Source organism: Drosophila pseudoobscura, chromosome X, assembly GCF_009870125.1.
Source record: "Drosophila pseudoobscura strain MV-25-SWS-2005 chromosome X, UCI_Dpse_MV25, whole genome shotgun sequence".
Classification (NCBI taxonomy): Eukaryota; Metazoa; Arthropoda; class Insecta; order Diptera; family Drosophilidae; genus Drosophila; species Drosophila pseudoobscura.
Genome location: NC_046683.1, coordinates 38,886,131 through 38,905,749, shown reverse-complemented (window position 1 = coordinate 38,905,749; position 19,619 = coordinate 38,886,131). Strand labels below are relative to the sequence as shown.

Below are 19,619 nucleotides of genomic sequence, written 5' to 3'. Positions count from 1 at the left end.
ACTCTTCCTAATGCACTCTGGCGGAGGGGAGCCAAACTGACTGAGTATCGGGTATAAATTTAGAGTCGCGGCCTAAGCTGCGACTCACAACGTTCCTGCTCGTTTTTTTGTTAGTCCCCTGACCCCTGATAGTCAGTAGAAATATTATATTTAGTTTTAATTACAACATTTTTTTTTTTTTAGTTATCATTTCATTGATGTTTCAGACCCGTAGTGTAGAGATAGTGTTATTTATTTATTGCATCGTATGTGTAAAACACTCGAATTAATTGTCTAAGGCAAGCGATTATCCTAACGCTGGCTCGCAATAGTCGCACACGAAAAGTGTAACTAATGTACATATGTATGCATCATCGTACATCCGCATCCATCCGCCAGCACGCATCCTATTCTAGCTATAAGATTATCCAATAGACGATAGACAGACCAGACAGTTAAGAAAAATACTTAAAATACTTCATAAGTATAAACTGATTCAAATTTTTGATTTAATTACTTTTAAGTTAATGTTTAAATCGAATCTTGTGGAGATGAACGACTATGTTCATCTCTTCTGATCGAATGCACAAGAAACTGAATTTACCAGAAAAATCAGACAAAAAAGGATCCGGAATCGGACAGACCATCGGGATCTGAAGCAACAATTGCTTATAGGTATTTAATGAGGGGGGTTAGAGCTGAACAGATTAACAATAAAACACAGAAACAATGTTATACACGGAGAATTTTTTTAGTGGTACTCATTTTTTCTATTCAGGTATCAACTTCCTGCGAGTCCTTTTTTGACCCAGAGCGATGTGCAAAAGGTTCGAAACGGTAAGGATTAAATGATTTATACATAATAGTAGGACCCACATGGGCACAAACTTGGCCTTTGAGCGAATAGCTCAATGGAGTAGTTTGTGCCAAGCAAAGCGCCGTCCAGGTTGCAGACATCGTTGCAGATGGGGCAGCAGACGGGGGCAAAGACGGTCCTCTGGAATTTCTTGAGCATCAATTCGAATCGGGCGTGGATCCGTTTGCAGAGCTTCTCGGCGCTAGCATCCACATCGTGATCATTTCCAACATGGGAACCTGACCGGGAGTTGAGGTCGGGGATCACTTCGAGGGTGCTGCGATAGTTTTCCGTGTCCAGGAAGATCAGGTTGAACTTGTCATGGATGTAGTCCTCGTTCAACATTGTGAAGAACTCGTTTCCGCACTTCTTTTTTTTCATTGTTCGGCAATGTATCAAGAATCAAAGATGTTATAGATGTTTACCAAATGCTTAAGTTTTTTTAGAACATTGTTGATATTTTTTAGTAAACTTTAGCCGGGAGCGAAGTTTTTGCAAGAGAGATTCAACTCTTTTGCTGTATCGAAAACGAGAATCCTACTCATTTTGAATTATCGAAAAGTTTTTTTAGACCCATACTAAGTCAGTATGGGTCTCGTCCGGCAGAGGCCGCTAATATTAAACGACACGACAAAGAGTGCGTGCGAGAGAGACAGAAAATCAGTCTGAGCGTGACGTCAGGCGCTGCGTAGCCAGTGCAAATTGATTTGTTCCTTTTGGCTATAAAAATAATCTGATCTGATCCAGATGCAGCAATCTAATAGATATGGTCGTTATCTATGATTCTGCGTTTTTAGTTTTCTCGAATCTGCAATATTGTGGATGCAACAGATTTTCGTTCTTTGTGGGGGCGGAAGGGGGTGGGGCGAAATTCTGAGATATACGTTTTATAGTGAGATCTAACAGAAGTGCGGATACCAAATTTGGTTACTCTAGCCTTAATAGTCTCTGAGATTTGTGGATGCCTCAGATTTTCGTCCTTTGCGGGGGCGCAAGGGGGTGTGGCGAAATTTGGACACGAAACGGTCAAGGTCCGATATCACAGGAGTGTGGATACCAAATTTGTTTGCACTGGCTCTTATAGGTTCTGAGATCCTTGAACTCATATTTTGCAATTGGCAAAACCGACCATGAAACCTGTGTGTTAGAGTGAGACAGAGCGAGAAAGAGTGAAATTGTTTTCGTGATTCTGGCTATAATAATTATATAATTATATATAATCTTCTACGATTCTGCTTTTTTAATTTCTCGTATCGTCGAAATTGTGGATGCCACAGATTTTCGCCCTTTGTGGGGGCGGAAGTGGGCGGGGCAAAGTTTTTAAATATTTTTGTAGCAGTGACATATCACAGAAGTCTGGATCTAAAGCATCGTTGCTCTAGCTCTTATAGTCTTTGAGCACTAGGCGCTGAAGGGGACGGACAGACGGACGGACGCACAGACGGACATGGCTTAATAGACTCGGCTATTGATGCTGATCAAGAATATATATACTTTATGGGGTCGGAAACGATTTCTTCTGGACGTTACACACATCCACTTTTACCACAAATCTAATATACCCCAATACTCATTTTGAGTATCGGGTATAACAAATTATAGAAATTATTTTTAAAGGGCGCCCCTCATGTTTTGCCTTGACAGCATATCATATAATATCATATAAGCCCGGCCCTGATGCAGCTATGATTGGGAATGGCCAACTGGTTGATAGATCAGATATTATTCAGAGGGATCAGAAGGAAACGTCATAGTTGAGTGAAAAGCTTTAAAAATTACTGCTGAAAATGATTGGACCAGGATTTTATACATACATTCGCGTCTCGCTTAAGTCTCCCTCGTACCCTCGTGCGGCTTCGTTTTTTTTTTTTTATACCCGATACTCAAAGAGTATAGGAAATATTAGTTTTGTGGTAATCATAGAAAATTACTTACCTAACAGATCGTCGAATCTGATTCATATCGGATCATTAGTATAGCCAGAATGAACAAATCAACTTATCACATTTTTTTTTGGCAAAAAATCAATTTGTCCATTTTGCGAACGGTGAAACCAAATCATATATAAAACCACGGATAGAATATGTTGTATAGGTTACATAAATCATAAGCTCACATTCATGTATACTGACGGAGTATCGGGCATACAAATTTGTATTCTCTGCTATTTGTGATCGGAAAAGTCTTCTTAGCATTCTGATTCCCCACGGTTGATGTTGATGTGCAAATCGAGCACGCTTTCGAGCTAACCGAAAGAATCTCCCTTGTTCTTTTACAAAAATGTACACGATAACAAGAATAACATGATATTTCTTCAAAAGAGCGGACCAGAGAGAAGCGTGATGATAATACAACCTTCGATTGTCTGGATTCCCGGCTGCGATGGACAGGCGTTTGTATTCCGAGATAAGATAAATTACATAATTATCAAGAGAGAAAGAATTGCAAGACTCCGTCTGTTTGTTTTGTTTTTTTTTGTAATTTAATTTAATTTACATTAAAAAATATAATTTGTAAATAATGAAATAAAATCCATAATTCATCTATCAATGTGTCCAGATGTTTTGTTGTTGTTTGAATCCATTGATCGATCTGAATTATTTGATCTGTTTTGTTTTTTGGCTGTTTGGCAATTGAGTTTCGAGCTTGATTTTGATATTTTTATATTGACATTCAATTTGACTGTGATTTTGAGTTGGTTTTAATTGTTGCTGTTTTGGTTTATTGACTTCATTCTGTTCATATTCATATGGCACATATATATGGCGAGATATATACATGTATATATATTTTTAGATATATATTTAATAGAATTATATAAATTGTATTGCTTCAGAAAATTGTTGTATAATAATCTCAATTATTGTTTAGGGCGGGAGTCACGGGTCAGTGGACACTAGTGGAAGTGTGGACACTTAAGCTTCGGCCTCAACCTCCTCCTTCACCTTGGCATCGCCGGGTTTGCCCTTGGACCAGTCGGGTTTCTTCTGCTCGTCCGCCAAGGATGATGATTTCGATGATAGATATCATGATGAAAAAACGAGAAAATACATTGGAATCAATAAGCGAATCGCATGTGGTTTGCCAACAGAAAACAGGGGATGCTCGGGGGGGACCAACAATTGTGCCGACACTAAACTACTTCGAGGTGTACAGTACATTCAAAAAGTGTTGTGTGAACGTGTGACTAAGTTACTGACTACAGACTGGCTACAATCGGAGCAATTCACAGATAAATAGAAGACAGATATCGGAGATCGGTGTGTGCGACAATAGATTGAGATAGATAGAGAGATACAATAACGACAGAGTGGGTTACAGTGCGGTACACTCAGGTGCTCAAGAAATACGAACAAAATATGAGTACAGGTAGGTACATATGTAGGATCGCACACACACACTCAGAGTTCTTACACTTTTTGGCTTTTGTAAGCACAGCGGCATCTTTTATCTTTTTCTAAACGCAGATGGCAATGTGTGACATTTTTCGTAGTTGGTGGTGGTCGTGAAGAGAGATCGTAGCATACAGAAATATTATAGATATCAGATTTGCCCCAAACCCAAAGAAAGAGAAAGAGAGAGACTCACTCGAGCTATCTCACAGAACTTACCTCCTTCTCTTCCTCCTCCAGTGTGAACTCCTTCTTCTTCACGACCTTAAGTTGGTTGCGGAAGTTGAACTCAGCGGCCTTCTTCTGCAGCTTGGCGAATTTGTTTTCGTATTTGGAGACCTTCTTCAGGGCTGGCTTGACGCTAAAAGAATCGAATCGAATGATCAATTAGTAATCGCTCGATCTCGAGGTAGATTCTCCGGAATAAAATACTTACAACTTGCCGCGAAGATCGTTAACTTGGGCATTGAGATCGTTGATCTGTATTTACGCGATTGAGAGGGGGAGAGAAAATGACTTCGATTAGTACACTTGATACACTCGATAGACACTACTGTTTATCGACACATAATGCTATTGCTACTGGCGGGCAACTATCAAAATCAAAATGCTGAAAGAAGAAGTAGGTCGGGAGCAGGCATGCACAGGAAACGGGTAACGCTAGAAGAACACTGGATGCACATATAGACATATGGGATGCGTACATAGATCAGAATACTCTGCCAAATACTATAACTTATGCTTAGATTACTGCGTGCTTTTTTTGGGTGAGTGAGTGCGAGCAAGCGAGCGACAAAGCGAGCGAGCCAGCGATTCGAGCCAAGTTCTTTACGTTCTAAGTCGCCTACTACTTTGGGGAAGATTTTTTTTTGGCATGGAAGAGTGGTTGTGGTACTTGTACTAGTATTGGTACTGGTACTGCTACTGATACTGGAACTGGCACTGGTACTGGTTTGTGGTATCTGGTGGCGGTCGTTTTTAGGCATTGGCTTTTGTCTTTTGGTGGTGGTGGTGGGTGGACAAACATTTGCTTTTCTTATGATCGAATTTTCTTTCGTAGATTGAACAGCATAACATCCAAATGTCGGTTTCTTTTGCTTTAATGCTTTATTTGTAGTTTTATAGAGTGTATTGTTCGTTTATACATACATATATACACATATAGTACAACAATCGGTAAAAAGTGATAGAGAGAGAGAGAGACAGAGAGACACACAGAGAGATCGAGAATTGGAGAGAGGGAGAGATAGATACATGGCTATATTGAGTGTGGAAGTTCTTTCACCCTAAATAACTGCAAATATTACGAGTGGATACACTGAAAACGGAAACGGAACTGTCATCTTTTGCGGGGGTGGGGAGGTCTCTAACTGGGGGGCTGGGCTGAGGTACTGCTGATCATAATGCTATTTCCTAGGGCAGCAAATGTATTCTTTCCTTTTATAGTACTTTCTCTTTTATCATTGTCGCTGGTTTTGTGTTGCTTTGCTTTCTTTTCTCTTTTTTTTCGATTTGTTTGTTTCAGCTGCGCACGCAGGTTCTTGCTTGCATTTCGCTTTGGCTTTTATACTTTTGGCGGGATTCGTGTAACTTCAAACTGTAATCGGCTATCGGTTATCGGTCACATTTAGTGGGCAATCGGCTCTAGCACTAAGTGGATCATTTAAAGAAGTAATCGACGCTTGGCTTTTATGCTCTTCAATTTTGATTTGATTTTCGTTATTTTTTTGTGTTCTTTCGCTTAGTTAATTCTTGGCTTACACAGAAAGAGAGTGATAAAGAGATAGATAGATAGATAGACACATAGAGAGAGAGAGAGAGAGAGGCAAAGTGTGAGTGGTAATGGGAGTAATTTACACAGAAACACTATTTACAATGAAGTGCGGCTGGTTGGATGGTTCGGAAGTAGGTTCAGGGATGGGGAACTGGATGGTTGGAGGGCTGGAGGGCTGAGGTCTATGGATGGGGGTAGTTTTTTGTGGCTCTTGGTAATTTGTTTGGTATTTTTGTTTGGTGTTCTTGTGTTTATGCTGCATGCAAAATGTCGCCTACTATGAGTGCGCGTGCGTACGCGTGCGTGTTTCCATTGTATGCGTGCGATTTACGTGTAAAGAGAGTGCGGATTTTTTTTCTTTGTGTGTGTGTGTGTGTGTGGTTGTGGGTGTGGCCTGCCTTCAAGAGCGGCCCAGCGGACACACAACGGACTAAGGTGCAAGTAATGACAGTAATAACGAGCGCTTCGACAGCGACACAAACAAATTGTTATTTAAAAAAAAGAAAGAGAAAAAACACACAGAAAACAAATTTCACAAATTGTGCAACAAATTAGTTATCTTGCTATTGTTGTTTTTGTTGTAGTGCAATTTACTAATACTGATTGACTGATTGATTGATTGAGGTGTGGTGTGGCTGATGAGCGAACTAGGATTGCCAGAGAGACAAAGAGAGAGAAAGAGAGAGAGAGTACAGCAGGTGACTTTGACTACATATGATGTGTGTTGTAAGTATGTACTAGGGATATGGCGGTTGAAACTGAGCCTCACTCTATGGTAGGATATGGCCACACGGGACTGAACTGCAACTGAGAATGGTCACACTGCTCACAAAAGGATAGACATAGGCACTAAACCTATAAAAGCGTAACGATTGTAAAGATTCGGATGCACTGATGACAGCATATAATTCTAATGGCAATCTCTTCGTTCTCAGCACTCATCTTTCGGCTGATTGTGTTACCGAATCGAACAAAGGAGTAGTACGAATAAATAGACACGAAAGCATGCACATATGCGAATACTATGCACACATTGGCACGCACAGAGAGAAAGAGAGAAAGTGTGTTTTTGGAACAGTCAAATATAACAGATACAAACTAAGAGATTGTTTTTGATGCGCATTCAACAAGTAAGAAAGAAACAACGGAACTGAACGGAACGGAAACGGAAACGAACATGATACTAGATAGAACTCAAGATTAGATTAGGTAATTGATATTGATTTTGATTTGATTTAATTGATTTTTGTTGCATGTTGCATTCTGTCTGGAGTGATTGAATTGTTTGTTTGTTGGTTGGTTGGTTCTTTTGTATTCAGAGTTTTGACATTGATTGATTGATTGAGAACAAATTGAAAATTGAAACTGTAATTGAAATTGAAATTGGTGCAGTACCTCCCAGTCTTTTTTCCTGACTTCGTATTCCAGATCCCATTTCTGGCCTTCACAAATATACATACGCTCGTAATACTCTTCGCAAATCTCTTGCAATTCGCCTGCAAAAACATTGTATTTTTTCGGAATTGGGTTTTGGTTTGGTTTGGTTTTTTTTGGTTTGTACTCAAATTTAAATTCATATTCTTATTCTTATCGTTGTCGTATCGACGCTCAAAGTTCAAAGTTTGGTACTTTACCAAATAAAATCTAAGTACATAATGCTAAAAGTAATTATGATTCCATTTATTGTTTATAGAGTTTTCTTTTGGTTTATCGCAATTTTTCGTTGCTTATCGATATTTAATCGTTTGTTGTTTTGCAGCTTCATTAGATGTTATGTGTTCGATGAGTTTTCTTTCTTCGATTGGGTTTGGTTTTGATCGGTTTTTCAGATTCTGATTTAAGATTGGAGATTCGAGATTGAGGTTTGGAGAGTGTGGCAACTCTGGTGTGCAGTAGTAACGGATCGAGCGGAATGGAACTGAGCGGAGCGGAAAAGAGCGTTACGGTTTACTTAATTGGCTTGATTGGGTTCGCGTATGTTTTTTGGTATTTTGTTGGTTTTCGTTTGGGTTTAGTTCAAAATTGACAATTAATTGAAGATTTTCCATAGAATTTTTCCCTAATTCGCTTCACTTCGGCGGTGCCGAAGATCTGGCTTTTGGGGTGGGGGTGGGCGGTAAAGGGAGACAGTTTCCAGAGCGCTGGCCTCACCTCGCTTTGGGCATTGAGCATTTGATGTACTATTTACACATTTGTACTTGGCGCAGGCGCCAAGGACTGGAAAGTGTCTCCCGTTCCGGACTGTTTGAAGCACGCGCCGATTCGAGAAGAGCTCTCTCTTAAAAGTGGTTCTGTAGTTTAGCGCAGTTAAAACAATATCAAAATTAGGTAAAAGAAAAGAAGTATCGCAGTAGAAAGAACTAAAAATATGATTAGGAAATATTTAGAAATGAAATCAAGTAATTAAATATCAAGGGCATAATCGTAAAGTAAAAAAATAATGATTAATAATCGATTTATATATAAATATATCTTATATTCTGGTTTTTGCTTGATAAGAAAAGTAAGAAAAAAACATTCGATTTTTGTTTTATTTTTTGTTTTTTTTTTTAAGTATTCGTTTGGTATTTTTTTTTATTTTTTGGTATTTTTATAGTTTGGGTGCATGGCAAAATTTTGTAAATCTTTGGGGAATTTACCTCTTGGGCCTTGACTTTCTGCACGTGTTCTAAATCAAACTTATCGCCCTCCAATGCGTAAAGGCGTTGCCAATATTGTTTGCATATTGTTTGCAGTTCGGCTGCGGTAAACGGTAACGGTTACGGTAACGGTAGTACGGTAACGGTAGTACGGTAACGGTAGCGGTTACGGGTAAGCGGTAACGTTTTCGGTAAACGATTGTATCGACGTTTACGTCAAGCGTCAAGCGTAACGCATTGAGAATTTACGTTACGACAAATGTTTGTGTACGTGTAAGTGCGCGTGAGTTTGTGCGTGTCGTTGTGGGCATGTGTGTGGGTGGTGTGTGCGTGTGTGAGGTACGAATCAAAGAAAGAGAGATAAAGATATAGAAAGATATAAAGATAGAGTGAAAGATTCAATGAGAGAGAGAGAAAGAGATTGAGATAGGTAGTTTTTGTGTGTTTTTCGTGTCGGAGATAGAGAGATGTGGAGCAAGGGAGAAGGGAAGGGACATCGAGATAGAAGTGAAGACAGAGACAGATATAAATAGAGATAAAGAGAGATAGAGATAGAGTTAGAGATAGCGAACAGAATAAAAAAAAGATAGAGACGACGACGACGCATTTAATTGTTTTGGATTGTTCGTTCGTTTGTTTGTTCGTTTGATTGATCGATTGATTGATTGATTGATTGTCGCGATTCGAGAAAAAGAAGGATTAGATTAAGATTCGATTAATATAAAATTAAAGATTGAACTGGATCTTTATCATTTATGTAAATATGTTGTATATGTGAGAGACGGGTATTATACGATCGTATTGGTCATTTTTTTGTATTTTAGGTATTTTTCTTTCTTTGCTTTTGGTATTTTGTGCCACATGAAGTGTCTGGTATCTGTATCGGTGTTTGTGTATGTATCTGTGTCTGTTTCTGTGTCGTTGTAGGTGCTTGCGAATGCTGTGGTGCTTGGTGCGTGACTATACTCATTGGATGACTGTACTTTGACCAAAGCATGTGCTCTGGTCACACTAAAAATGACCTCTTAATTCTTCGTTTCGTTTCTCTTTATCCATTCTTCGTTACGTTGGTATGGGTTTCTTTTTTTTGTTTTAGTAGAAGCTTTTGTACATTGAAAATCTCAAAAATTGCATAAAAATATCGAATGTATTGCTACGACAAAAAGCAAAAAAACTTGTAGCCACAAAAAAGCTATAGCTATAGGCTGGAAAAAAAAGCCGCAAAAAGCAAAAAATCGAAACAAATACAGTGACATCAAAAAAGAGGTATTGTCAGCATTTGTTGCATTTCGGCATTACTCAGGGGTTAGTACTGTACTCTCTAGAGGCGGTGGAGTTAGTTTTGATCCACATGATGCGGACCTGGTAGCCGTCTGGTTAGGGGTTAGGGGTTAGCCGCGTCGAATAGAGGGCTCTACTTTCTATATACTGGGGGTTTTAGGAGTGTGAGGGGTGTCCACTGAGACGGACACTGGTGGGAGTGCGCAAACATGTCGAATGTGGGGGTCCTGTTTGCACAGCTCTCTCCAAAAAAAAATAGCCACAAAAATGCGAGTACTTTGGGGTTAACTATGGTTTCTGGCCAACTACTACATGTGCACGGTGCTGCAGAGTATTGTTTAGATTTGTTGTCCGCCGGACAACAGTCACACACAAACACACTTAGGGTGATCAGGCGCCGCTACGGCCTTCTGGCCAGAAATATTTGTATATATCTTTTGGGCTAAATCGTTTTCGGTGCGGCTTTGGCCAAGAAACTATCAAAACAGTAAAGAGTTATCGACAAGTTCTACGATTTTCGAGAGAGTGCAACGCAACACTCGAAGCTGCTGTTGCTCGGATAAGTGATATTGGAACTGGAGCTGCTTGCCTCAAAATCCTTCCTGGCTACCTCGTACTCGAGATCGAATTTCTCTGATTCCAATTTTAGTATCTTAGTGTGATAGTCGTGACAGACTTTCTGAATGGTATCTGCGGAACGAAGTTGGGTTATATGTATGTCTCATTGTTCGCAGCTGCTGCTGTGTGTGTTTTTGTGTTCGAGAATATATATATATATATAGTTTGGTGTGGGTGTATTTATGGGAGAGAGTGTATTCGTGTGTAGTTGTGTGTAGTTGTGTGTGATCTACTCTGTGTGGGAAGAACGTTTGATGGTATTCTGGCTAGAGGGAGATAACCCCTTGACTCAATAGAGGCTACTACGCGAAAGGATCAATCCGATAGAGAATCGATAGATCGCTTCACTAAATATGGGAAAGTGACAGACAGCGACAGCTGGCCCTAGATCTTCATTAATTGGGTGAGTAGTAGTGGTCTTTCTGTACAGTTTTTAGTGCGTTAGGAAGATAGATCTTAGGGCGGGCATTTTCCCCAAACATCAAGTGTATAATACAGAGTGAGAGAGAAAGAGAGATAAACAGAGGATAGAGAGATATTGTTTAGATGTAGAGAAAGAGAGAGATAGCTAAAAGAAGGTGTTTATTGTTGTTGTTGTTAAAAGTTTTAGACTTTTGATTTTGATGCTTTTTTTGGCTTCGTGTTGGATAGGATACGATTTTAGAGTTTAGGCATTTTGCATATATAGAGCATATATATAGAAGAGTTATATATAATATATGTATATAGCATATATAGCTGGTGGCGTGTGTGTACCTCAACATCCTTGCGCTTAACAACATACTCAAGATCATATTTCTGGTCCTCCAATTTATTAATCCTGTCATAGTGTTGCTTGATCAAAGTTTTCAGTGTGTCTGCGATCACAGATCACAGAATGAGAGTTGGTTGGTATATTTGTTGATTTTTGTGGGTTGTATGTTTTGGTGTGGGTGTTGGTGTTGGAGTTGGTGTGTGGGTGTATGGATACAGATAGATATTTCGGGGGGAAGGGCAAAAGAGAGATAAAGAGAGACATATTTAGATAGATATTTATAGATAGATTCGATTCTTCATTCGATGCTTCTTCCACTGGGGCTAGACGTTTTGTTCCTGCAGTGTATGCACAACCGTGTGTGTGTATGCAGTGTGTGTCTCTGTATGGCTGCGGGTGTGTGGGTGTTCATGTACATGTGTAAGTGTGCGTACGTGACAGATGACACTTTTTGTTCAACTTTCAATTATCGATTTATGTTTATGCCTCTGGGCACACAGACTTACGGGTACAGATTCCGAAGTACTCTACTTCCCCCGAAAGTCTGTGGGCCCTGGTTATTAATTGATTCGCTTTATATTCGTCATTCATTAATACTTTTAGGGTATTTCGTTGGGAGAGCTGCAGGGAAAACCACTGTGAAATTTGCCGCAAGGTTTCCTTGCAACTTCCCCAGAACACAAGGGGCTTAGGACGCACTCTATGGTGGACCACCGCTGTGGACCGAGGAACTCACCTTCACTGGCATCACTGAGATTCCTGGGACTGCCGCAACGTTCTTCAATGATGCGTCTACGTTCAGCCGCTTTGCGTTCCTGTTCTTTCTTCAATTCCTCAGCGGCTTTCTTACGCAGCAGCAACTGCAGGACACAACAAATGTTAGGAATCACTGGTGTGATCATTGCCGATTGTGTCCAGCACTTACCCTGAGTTTCTTCTTCCTTTCTGGGGTCATGAAACCCTTTTTGGCCTTCTTGGCTTTGGAAGCTTCCTCCATGCGCTTGCGCACCTCAGCACGCTTGCGCTCGATCTCAGCCTGTTTAGCCTTCTTTGCCTGCAATCAAACACCAAAAACAATCGACCATCGTTAGTAAGCCTACCAAACACACACAGGGGACAGCGGGTTCAGCTTTAGTTCCAGCTCCAGCTCCTGCTCCAGCTTCGAGTGCAACGAATGGGAGCCGGAATTGGAACGGCTGAATCCCGTATCCGGACCAAACAAAACACAACACGGCACACAGCACTCATCATGGCGGGGACTCATCATGGACGTGGACATGGACGCGGGACGTTGAAGTAACGTGGACACACGTACACAAGTGTACCTCCTCGGCCTTCACTTTCGGATCGTTGGGATCCTTGGGCGGGCCGGCTGGCGCGGCCGCAGCTGCCGGCGCCTTTCCATTGGCAGCTGGCGCTGCCGGTTTGGCCGCAGCCGCTGCTGGCGCCGCCGGTTTTGCCGCAGCCGCAGCTGGTGCTGCGGCGGGAGCAGCTGCCTTTTTCTGCAACGAAAACGAAGAATTGTTAGTTTATATGTCGAATGGCAATTTTGGCTCACGCGTGCGAAGATTGCAATATATTTCACAAGAAAGAATAAGGCTCACACGTGAGATGATCATATTTGTCGATATCATAAAGTGCTACAAACATCTTTCTAAATTTTCAATTAAAAATTGATTATAATTGAATTGGAAATCAATACGTGATGTTTATGATCACATCAGACAAACATCTATCACCATGACCGTTTAATTCTCGTACACATCTCACTGTGTTATGTTCACATTCTCGAAAGGCATATTGCAGTTATTTCTCACGCACAAACGTTTTTCGCCAAAGTACAAGCAGGGACAAAGACAGAGACAGAGACAGAGATAGGCACAAAGACACGAACACTAACGATAACATGAATTGTTTCGATCGATTTTGATTCGATAGTTATCATTGTCAGTGCTGACTTCTGCTCCTCGATCAGAGGGGGACTTGACGGGGCTTAAGGCTGGAGAAGGCGCAGCAATCCTGTGGGAAGCAAGAGAAAGCATTTTGTGATCTGCGGTTAGGGCGAGGCACTTCGCTAAGATTAGATGGCAATAGCGGGGACGGGGATCTCAGGGCGGTTGGGTGGGTGGAAGTTAATGCTCACCACAGTTATCCTCAGATCCTGGCGCTTTCAGTCCCGTCCAAGCCAGTGCCAATCCACAGTCCAAGTCCCCACCCAGGGGTGAGCATAGCCATGAAGCCAGGATGTCATAATGCCCCTTGTGTTGTTCATACAAGAGTTTACTGCAGAAGAAGGCCAAGTGTTAGTCACGGGTCACTGGATCACCGCACGCCCACGATACTCACCTTACCTCATCATCAGCCATTTTGATTTGTGTTTTTAGTTACTGCAAAATACAGAAAGAGAACAAGACGTGAGCTCAAAGAACTGGAACTGGAAATGAGAATGGAAAAAGAAATAGGTTCTGACATCATTTCGATTGTCCTATATATACAACGTTATACATAGATAATTTGTTAGATATCTATGTATATATGTATACATGTCTATATGTATGTCTGGCATCTGTTCCATAAATCCGTTCAGTCGCCCACTCATACGCGCACCCTCGCACGCTAGTGCGATCCTATCGGGGCCACATATGCGTATGCGCAATGCATATAGCGAGCGGCGTATTACGTATACGCAGCATTTGCCCATGCCGTATATGGGGGCACTGCTACTACATTCGCTCTCGCTCTCTCCCTGTCTATGGTATTTACTTTGGCGTGGGCGCCTGCCAGAAAGAGATGAGCATTCCTGCCTCTCTCCGATATCCGATTTCATTCGAGAACTGCAGAGGCATCACAAAGGCGTCGAGAGAGAGGGGACTCCAAGGTTCACCCACTGACGAGATTCTTTATGTAGTTAACCCACACAGCTGATACGTTATGTGTTTTGTAGGGGTTTCTTGATATGTATTAATGTTTATAAAAGAATTATAAAGAAAGCTGCAGATGATCTTGTGATGAATCAGTAGGAAGATCATGAAGTAGAAGGTAAAAAATATGTATGATTCTCAGATTATTTAGTAATCCGTTTTTGCATGATCATTTGGATCAATGAGATCTCAAGAAAAGCTAAAGAGATTCAATAGTTTTTTCCGAATTTCAGCTCACATATCAATTATTTAAATACATGGAGGAACACTATATATCTCTACGTTGATTTAAATGTATACCTTAGTATATCTTATGAACATCTCTTTTAAGAAGAGTTTGAAGATCGCTTTGTAGATATCTTTTAAGATCTCATAAAAGAACATTTTTTGTACAAATATCAATGAGAAAATCTCCACTTTACAGATCAGTTTATTAAAATGCATAAAAGATGCATGACATACTAGCAGAGACTTAAACTTGAAAAAGGTATTCCGACGGAACATTGATGGAGTTATGAAACCCCAAAAATGTCATGGGGAACGCAGATAATATATGGTGTATATTGTCCAATTTCGCCATTATTGTGCCCAGACCAATTGCCAACCATATTGCCATTTAGCGCAGGGGCAAAGGCCAAGAGCTGAGCATAAATTTAGCATGAAAACATTCCGATTTGTCTTTTACGAAGACACCTTTTCGGCGAAGGTAAGGCGTGTGAACAATCTCTGACAATGTCGACCTTCGGGCACTCACACACAGACTCAGAAGGGATGCGGTGGGATGTGGTGTTTGGTGAAAAGAATACGAAAATCTAAGAAGATTTGAGATCTCCATTTGGCACTGAACGAGCGAGGGAGAGAGATGTATGAGTTCTACTGTATGTTGTATCTCTTGGGTTTAAAAATAAACCTGTTGATAGATTCAAGAATGGGGAACCAAGAAATATGGCAGCTATTTATGATCGCAATGCTAGTTTGTCTATGTGTTCGGAAAATTTCGGTGTAAATCGTTCCTGTGTTGGGCGGTAGGATACGGAAAAAATGGAACGAAAAAAATCAATTAAATATCCAAAAATCGTATTTATCCAGAGCTTTTTATGGCTATATCCACATATACATATGTACATATATACAAATATATATAAATATATTTGGATGAGCTCTGCATTTTTTGATATGTGTGCGCGTGTGTGTGTTTTTGGGTGTGTATGTTTTTCTGTGTGTATCTCGCTTTCTCCCGCTGGCATTCAGGTACTCTCGCTTGGATCTATTCTATTTTGAGGAACTTTTGAGGCAGCGTTTGGCTCTTTCGAAACGAAATGTATCTTGTATCTGTGGGATACATTTTTAGCACACACACACACATACACACTCACGCACAAATACGCATGCACAATTCACCTTCTTACATAATAAGAGAGCAAGAAAAAAAAAATGAACAAGAAACAATGATAAAAAGTGCCTAAATGTCAAAAATAGAATGTTAACTTTCTTTCAATCGATTCAATCCATATAACCGGAAGCACACTTTCGAAACGACACTTGAAAAAATATTTTAAAAAATAGTATGCCAAGAAGGGGGGTTGGGATGTGTATTATAGTCACACGCACGAATTGACTGTTGGATCGAATCGGTTTTCGGGAGTGGTTCCTTTTTGGCGCAGGAGTCGCACACAATGCTTTCGGTTCCTTCGGTTCTTTGCTTTTTTTTAATTTGTATTGAATTAAGTTAGTTCTTAGATTGTAACTTTTCAATCTCGTTGGTATTGTTTGGTTTTTTTATTGTTTGCATGTTGCATGTTGCTGTTGCTTTTATTTTGTTGTTTTACAAATTTTTTTTTTAGTTTTTTACTGCGGCTGCTGTTGCTGTTGCTGCGGCACTCACCTTCAAGGAATTAGAAAAAAAAGAAAAAAAATTTGAGCTGTGCTGTCGATCACACGAATCGGATGATACTAAACGACACAAAAGACTGAACGGTCCGACGATCCACGGCAGACTATATTCTAGCGGCCCGCCGTTCAACGGATACAGATACTTTTCGGACCCGTTCCGAAAGCTTACTTTTCCACTCATACTCGTATCGGGAGAGAAAGAGAGAGAGAGAGAGCGATGTGTGCCGCCCACCTGCCCGTCCATAGAAAACTCGCAAGCACATGGTAGGGAGGGGAGAGGATGAGAGCGGAAGAGAGGGCGGGGAAATGGTGTGGACGAGGCAATGTGGCCATGTATCTGGGCATGAGGCCTAAAAATAGACGCCTGTGGCAGCCCAAAAATCGAAATGGATACCGAAAACTGTTCACTGCTCATTCGGCTCTGATCCGATCTGTTCCGATCCGTTCCGAACCGATCCGAACCCGCACCCCTGCACGCCGACTGCAACCCCTATACTCTCTTGGAGACTATCTGTATCTGTGTATGCTGCTGCTGCTGTTTCTGGTGTAAATGGAGCCGCTTGGAATTCAATGCAATGGATAAAAATAATTTGTGCTCCAGTTGAGAGCCAGCACCCGAGTGTGGGCCATGCCATGCCATTTATCCCACGACAGTGCAGTCAGACTAGTCTCGGATCCCAATAAATGCCATATATATGTATGATATTTAGATGCCATCCCACAAATGGAAATGGAGCCTGCAATTATTCCAGTTGCTGGTTTTTATAAAAACCTTTAACCCTGGGGAACATCTTACAGATGCAGATGCATTTCTGATATCAAAGATTGGATACAGCTAACTTATAGATTCGAAGAGTGGGGATAGTGGAGGTCGGCATTATCATGGAAAGCATTTATTTGGGCTACCTTGAAAAAAAGTTTAAGCAGACCAATGTCAAAGCTCCAAGGATGTGTAGGAGTTTCAATCATTGTAATGACCCAAATCAAAAAAAAATCGAAGAAAAAACCCAAAGAAAGAACCCGTAGAAGAGAAGAGAAAGAAATCTCCAAGAGATTAGCCAAAGGTGGGATTAATTAAGAAGATTCATGGAAAATATATTTTTATCTAATACTGGAAGCTTGAGATGAATCTCGGACAGTAGCCTATAAATGCAAGTGCTTTAGACTTCAATGAAGTCCCAAAAAAGTTGTTTTGGAAATAAATCAAAAGAAAATCGAATTTTTAAATAAGCAGGTTACGTCTAAAATTCGTAGGGGAGTTTTTTAAAATAAAACTTTTTACGGACTCTAAAACGTAGCTTTTGGAATTTCCAAGAACAAAACGTGCAAGAAAAGTTTTCAAATGGAAGATAATTTTTTGCGATAGCGTCTAATAGAGTATTGTTGTTATTGATAGTTTAAGACTCAATGATAGTGTACCCTGCTTGATTAAAAAATGTAAAGATGTAGCTAGAGAGCTCTTAGAAAACGACAGTGCAGTACCTTAAGCAGATGCTATTTGAATGCCGTCTTAAAATGTTTGCTTTAAATGGAAGCCTGAAATTGTAAAATGTATCTTAGCAAAGAACTTGTGGCATTTCCACCAGCTTGTATTTTATGCCCACTCTCAGTTGAATTTCTCACTGCCACTGCCAAAGGAGATTCCCTTTCCCTCTACTACAAGGGGATGCCATGGATGCCTGATTAATTGAAATGGCCTTGATTGATACAATTTGTGGCTAAGCTTGTTTCAAGGGCAGCCGTTGCAGTGATTTTTGAGTGGCAGAATCGACCACCATTGCAACCGGCTGGCTCTCTTACAGGCTTACAGGAACTGAAGGTTTTACCACATAACATATTTAATGGAAGTGCATTTAGCTGCCAACTGTGAAATCCTGACCGCTGTAAAATCGCGACTTACCTTGATTAAAGCGGACGCGTCCCTACTGAGCCAAAGCATTAGCTCATGGGAAAAGGATGATGGAACGTCAAAGAAGCAAAAATCAAGAGATGCTTTTAATTGCACTCGCTTTCGTTCAACCTTGATCAACGAGTGCATTGCAGTATTTTTGGACATCTCCTGTGTGTGGGCAGAAAGCTTGATCTTGGAAATTAAAATCAATATCCATTTGGGGTAGCTCTTAAAAAGCAGTTACTCATATTAATTTCAGAAAAAAGCAATAGTTGTTAAACTATCAGGGAAATTTTTCCGAAAAAAAACAGCAGGAAAGGTATCTTTTGGTATACGATGTTGTAAAAATTGTTTCCTTTTAGTAAGAAATTTGGGGCTCGTATGAATTTAATGCATATAGGAGTTTATATAAGTGCATCCTACACTTGTAATACACATGTAACAGTTTGATATCACAAGAATCTAAACACAAAAATTTGGTTGCTCTAGCTATTATAGTCTCTGAGATCTGGCGCTCATCGAGACGGACCAACAGACAGCCATGGCTATATCGTTCACCACAAATCGAATGTACCCGTATACTTTTGAGGATCGGGTATAAAAATGTAATGCAATTTTTCTTCATGAGCACCTGATAATTAAATGCACCCACACGGAAGACTTTTAACATTTGAAACTATGTATGCAATGGTTCGAAGTTCTCTTTCAACAGCAACTAATCTCTCGAATTCTTTGCGGATTCCCATATTAATAAGATCCCACCAGTAAAACTACATATGCACATATGTATGTATGTGCTTGTCTTCTTTATATCAATGTTTGGGCAGAATTACTTTTGGATATACTCGCATAATCTAAATATATTGCGTATATATGGAATATAGGCACATGTACATATATACATTCATATTTATGATCGCGTGCATATATTTTTCTGTATATATATATATTAATGCCAAACTAAATACACATTTCCCGATGACGCTGCAGCATGCCTACTTGCAACATTTGTTGAAAGTAAATTTAAAAATTGTTGAAAAGAGAAAAATCTCTACTCGAGCAAGGAACGAATAAAACGTTTCGATCACGAAGCTTTTTCTACACATCTATAAATTTATATATATATATTTTTTTTGTATGGGTGTGGGTGTGCATAGAACGCACAAGACATACATACATATGTCGAGATATTCTCGTACACAGAAACTACATAGAAATGTATGTATGACATATGTACATACATACATATGTATATAAAAGTACATATGTATATTCTGTTTCTATACATTTTCTATGTCGGAAAGAGCAAAACAATCTATTGGTGAAGAAAGCGTACTGTGTAGATTTTTTTTGTGTAGTGGTTGTTGTTGGTGTATTATTTTCTTTTAAGCTATTGTTGGTGGAACTATTATTGGTGAAGCAGTTCTCGGTATAGTTTTTATTGGTGTAGCTTCTGTTGATGAAGTTTTTACTGCTTTAGTTTTTAGTTGGTGAAGATTTTGCCACTGTTGTTTTTGTTGAGCCAGTTTAAGTTATAATTTTGTTCAGTGTTTGTTGGTGAAATTTTAGTTGGTGTAGCTTCTGTGTAGATTTTGTTGGTATAGTTCCTATTGGTGTAATT

The 19,619-nt window shown here is 40.0% G+C and overlaps 2 protein-coding genes and 1 long non-coding RNA gene across 15 annotated transcripts; all 3 read right to left on the bottom strand.

The window, feature by feature from the left end:
• Positions 1-168: 168 nt before the first annotated feature.
• Positions 169-1,454, bottom strand: LOC6901116 (casein kinase II subunit beta'-like). Its single transcript, XM_002134555.3, has one exon. It carries the CDS (start codon positions 1,214-1,216, stop codon positions 833-835), a length of 384 nt encoding a protein of 127 aa, XP_002134591.2. The 5' UTR covers positions 1,217-1,454; the 3' UTR covers positions 169-832.
• Positions 1,455-3,523: 2,069 nt separating this feature from the next.
• Positions 3,524-16,241, bottom strand: wupA (wings up A). 13 transcript variants are annotated; one of them, XM_033382702.1, is made up of 10 exons: positions 16,100-16,241; positions 13,645-13,680; positions 12,619-12,795; positions 12,219-12,347; positions 12,030-12,153; positions 11,296-11,396; positions 4,664-4,707; positions 4,447-4,588; positions 4,250-4,292; positions 3,524-3,822 (listed from the first exon to the last, which is right to left on the bottom strand). In XM_033382702.1, coding segments are annotated over exons 2-10 (777 nt in total). In that variant the 5' UTR covers positions 13,660-13,680; positions 16,100-16,241; the 3' UTR covers positions 3,524-3,820. The 13 variants fall into 13 exon arrangements, with proteins under 13 accessions (XP_033238593.1, XP_033238594.1, XP_033238592.1 ...); XM_033382703.1 differs by lacking the exon at positions 11,296-11,396 and adding an exon at positions 7,397-7,497; XM_033382701.1 differs by lacking the exons at positions 4,250-4,292; positions 11,296-11,396 and adding an exon at positions 10,511-10,611.
• On the bottom strand, positions 13,194-13,635 carry LOC26533081 (uncharacterized). The gene is made up of 2 exons (XR_001453002.2): positions 13,437-13,635; positions 13,194-13,312 (listed from the first exon to the last, which is right to left on the bottom strand). It is a non-coding gene; the product is annotated as an uncharacterized lncRNA (long non-coding RNA).
• Positions 16,242-19,619: the final 3,378 nt, after the last annotated feature.

Bases quoted from the DNA above. Each gene is read 5' to 3' on its own strand.
- LOC6901116 (XM_002134555.3), bottom strand. From the start codon at position 1,216: ATGAAAAAAAAGAAGTGCGGAAACGAGTTCTTCACAATGTTGAACGAG.
- wupA (XM_033382701.1), bottom strand. The intron at 12,154-12,218 runs GTAAGTGCTGGA...TGTGTCCTGCAG, and splicing joins AAAGGAAGAAGAAACTCAGG to TTGCTGCTGCGTAAGAAAGC. The intron at 4,589-4,663 runs GTAAGTATTTTA...CGATTCTTTTAG, and splicing joins AACGATCTTCGCGGCAAGTT to CGTCAAGCCAGCCCTGAAGA.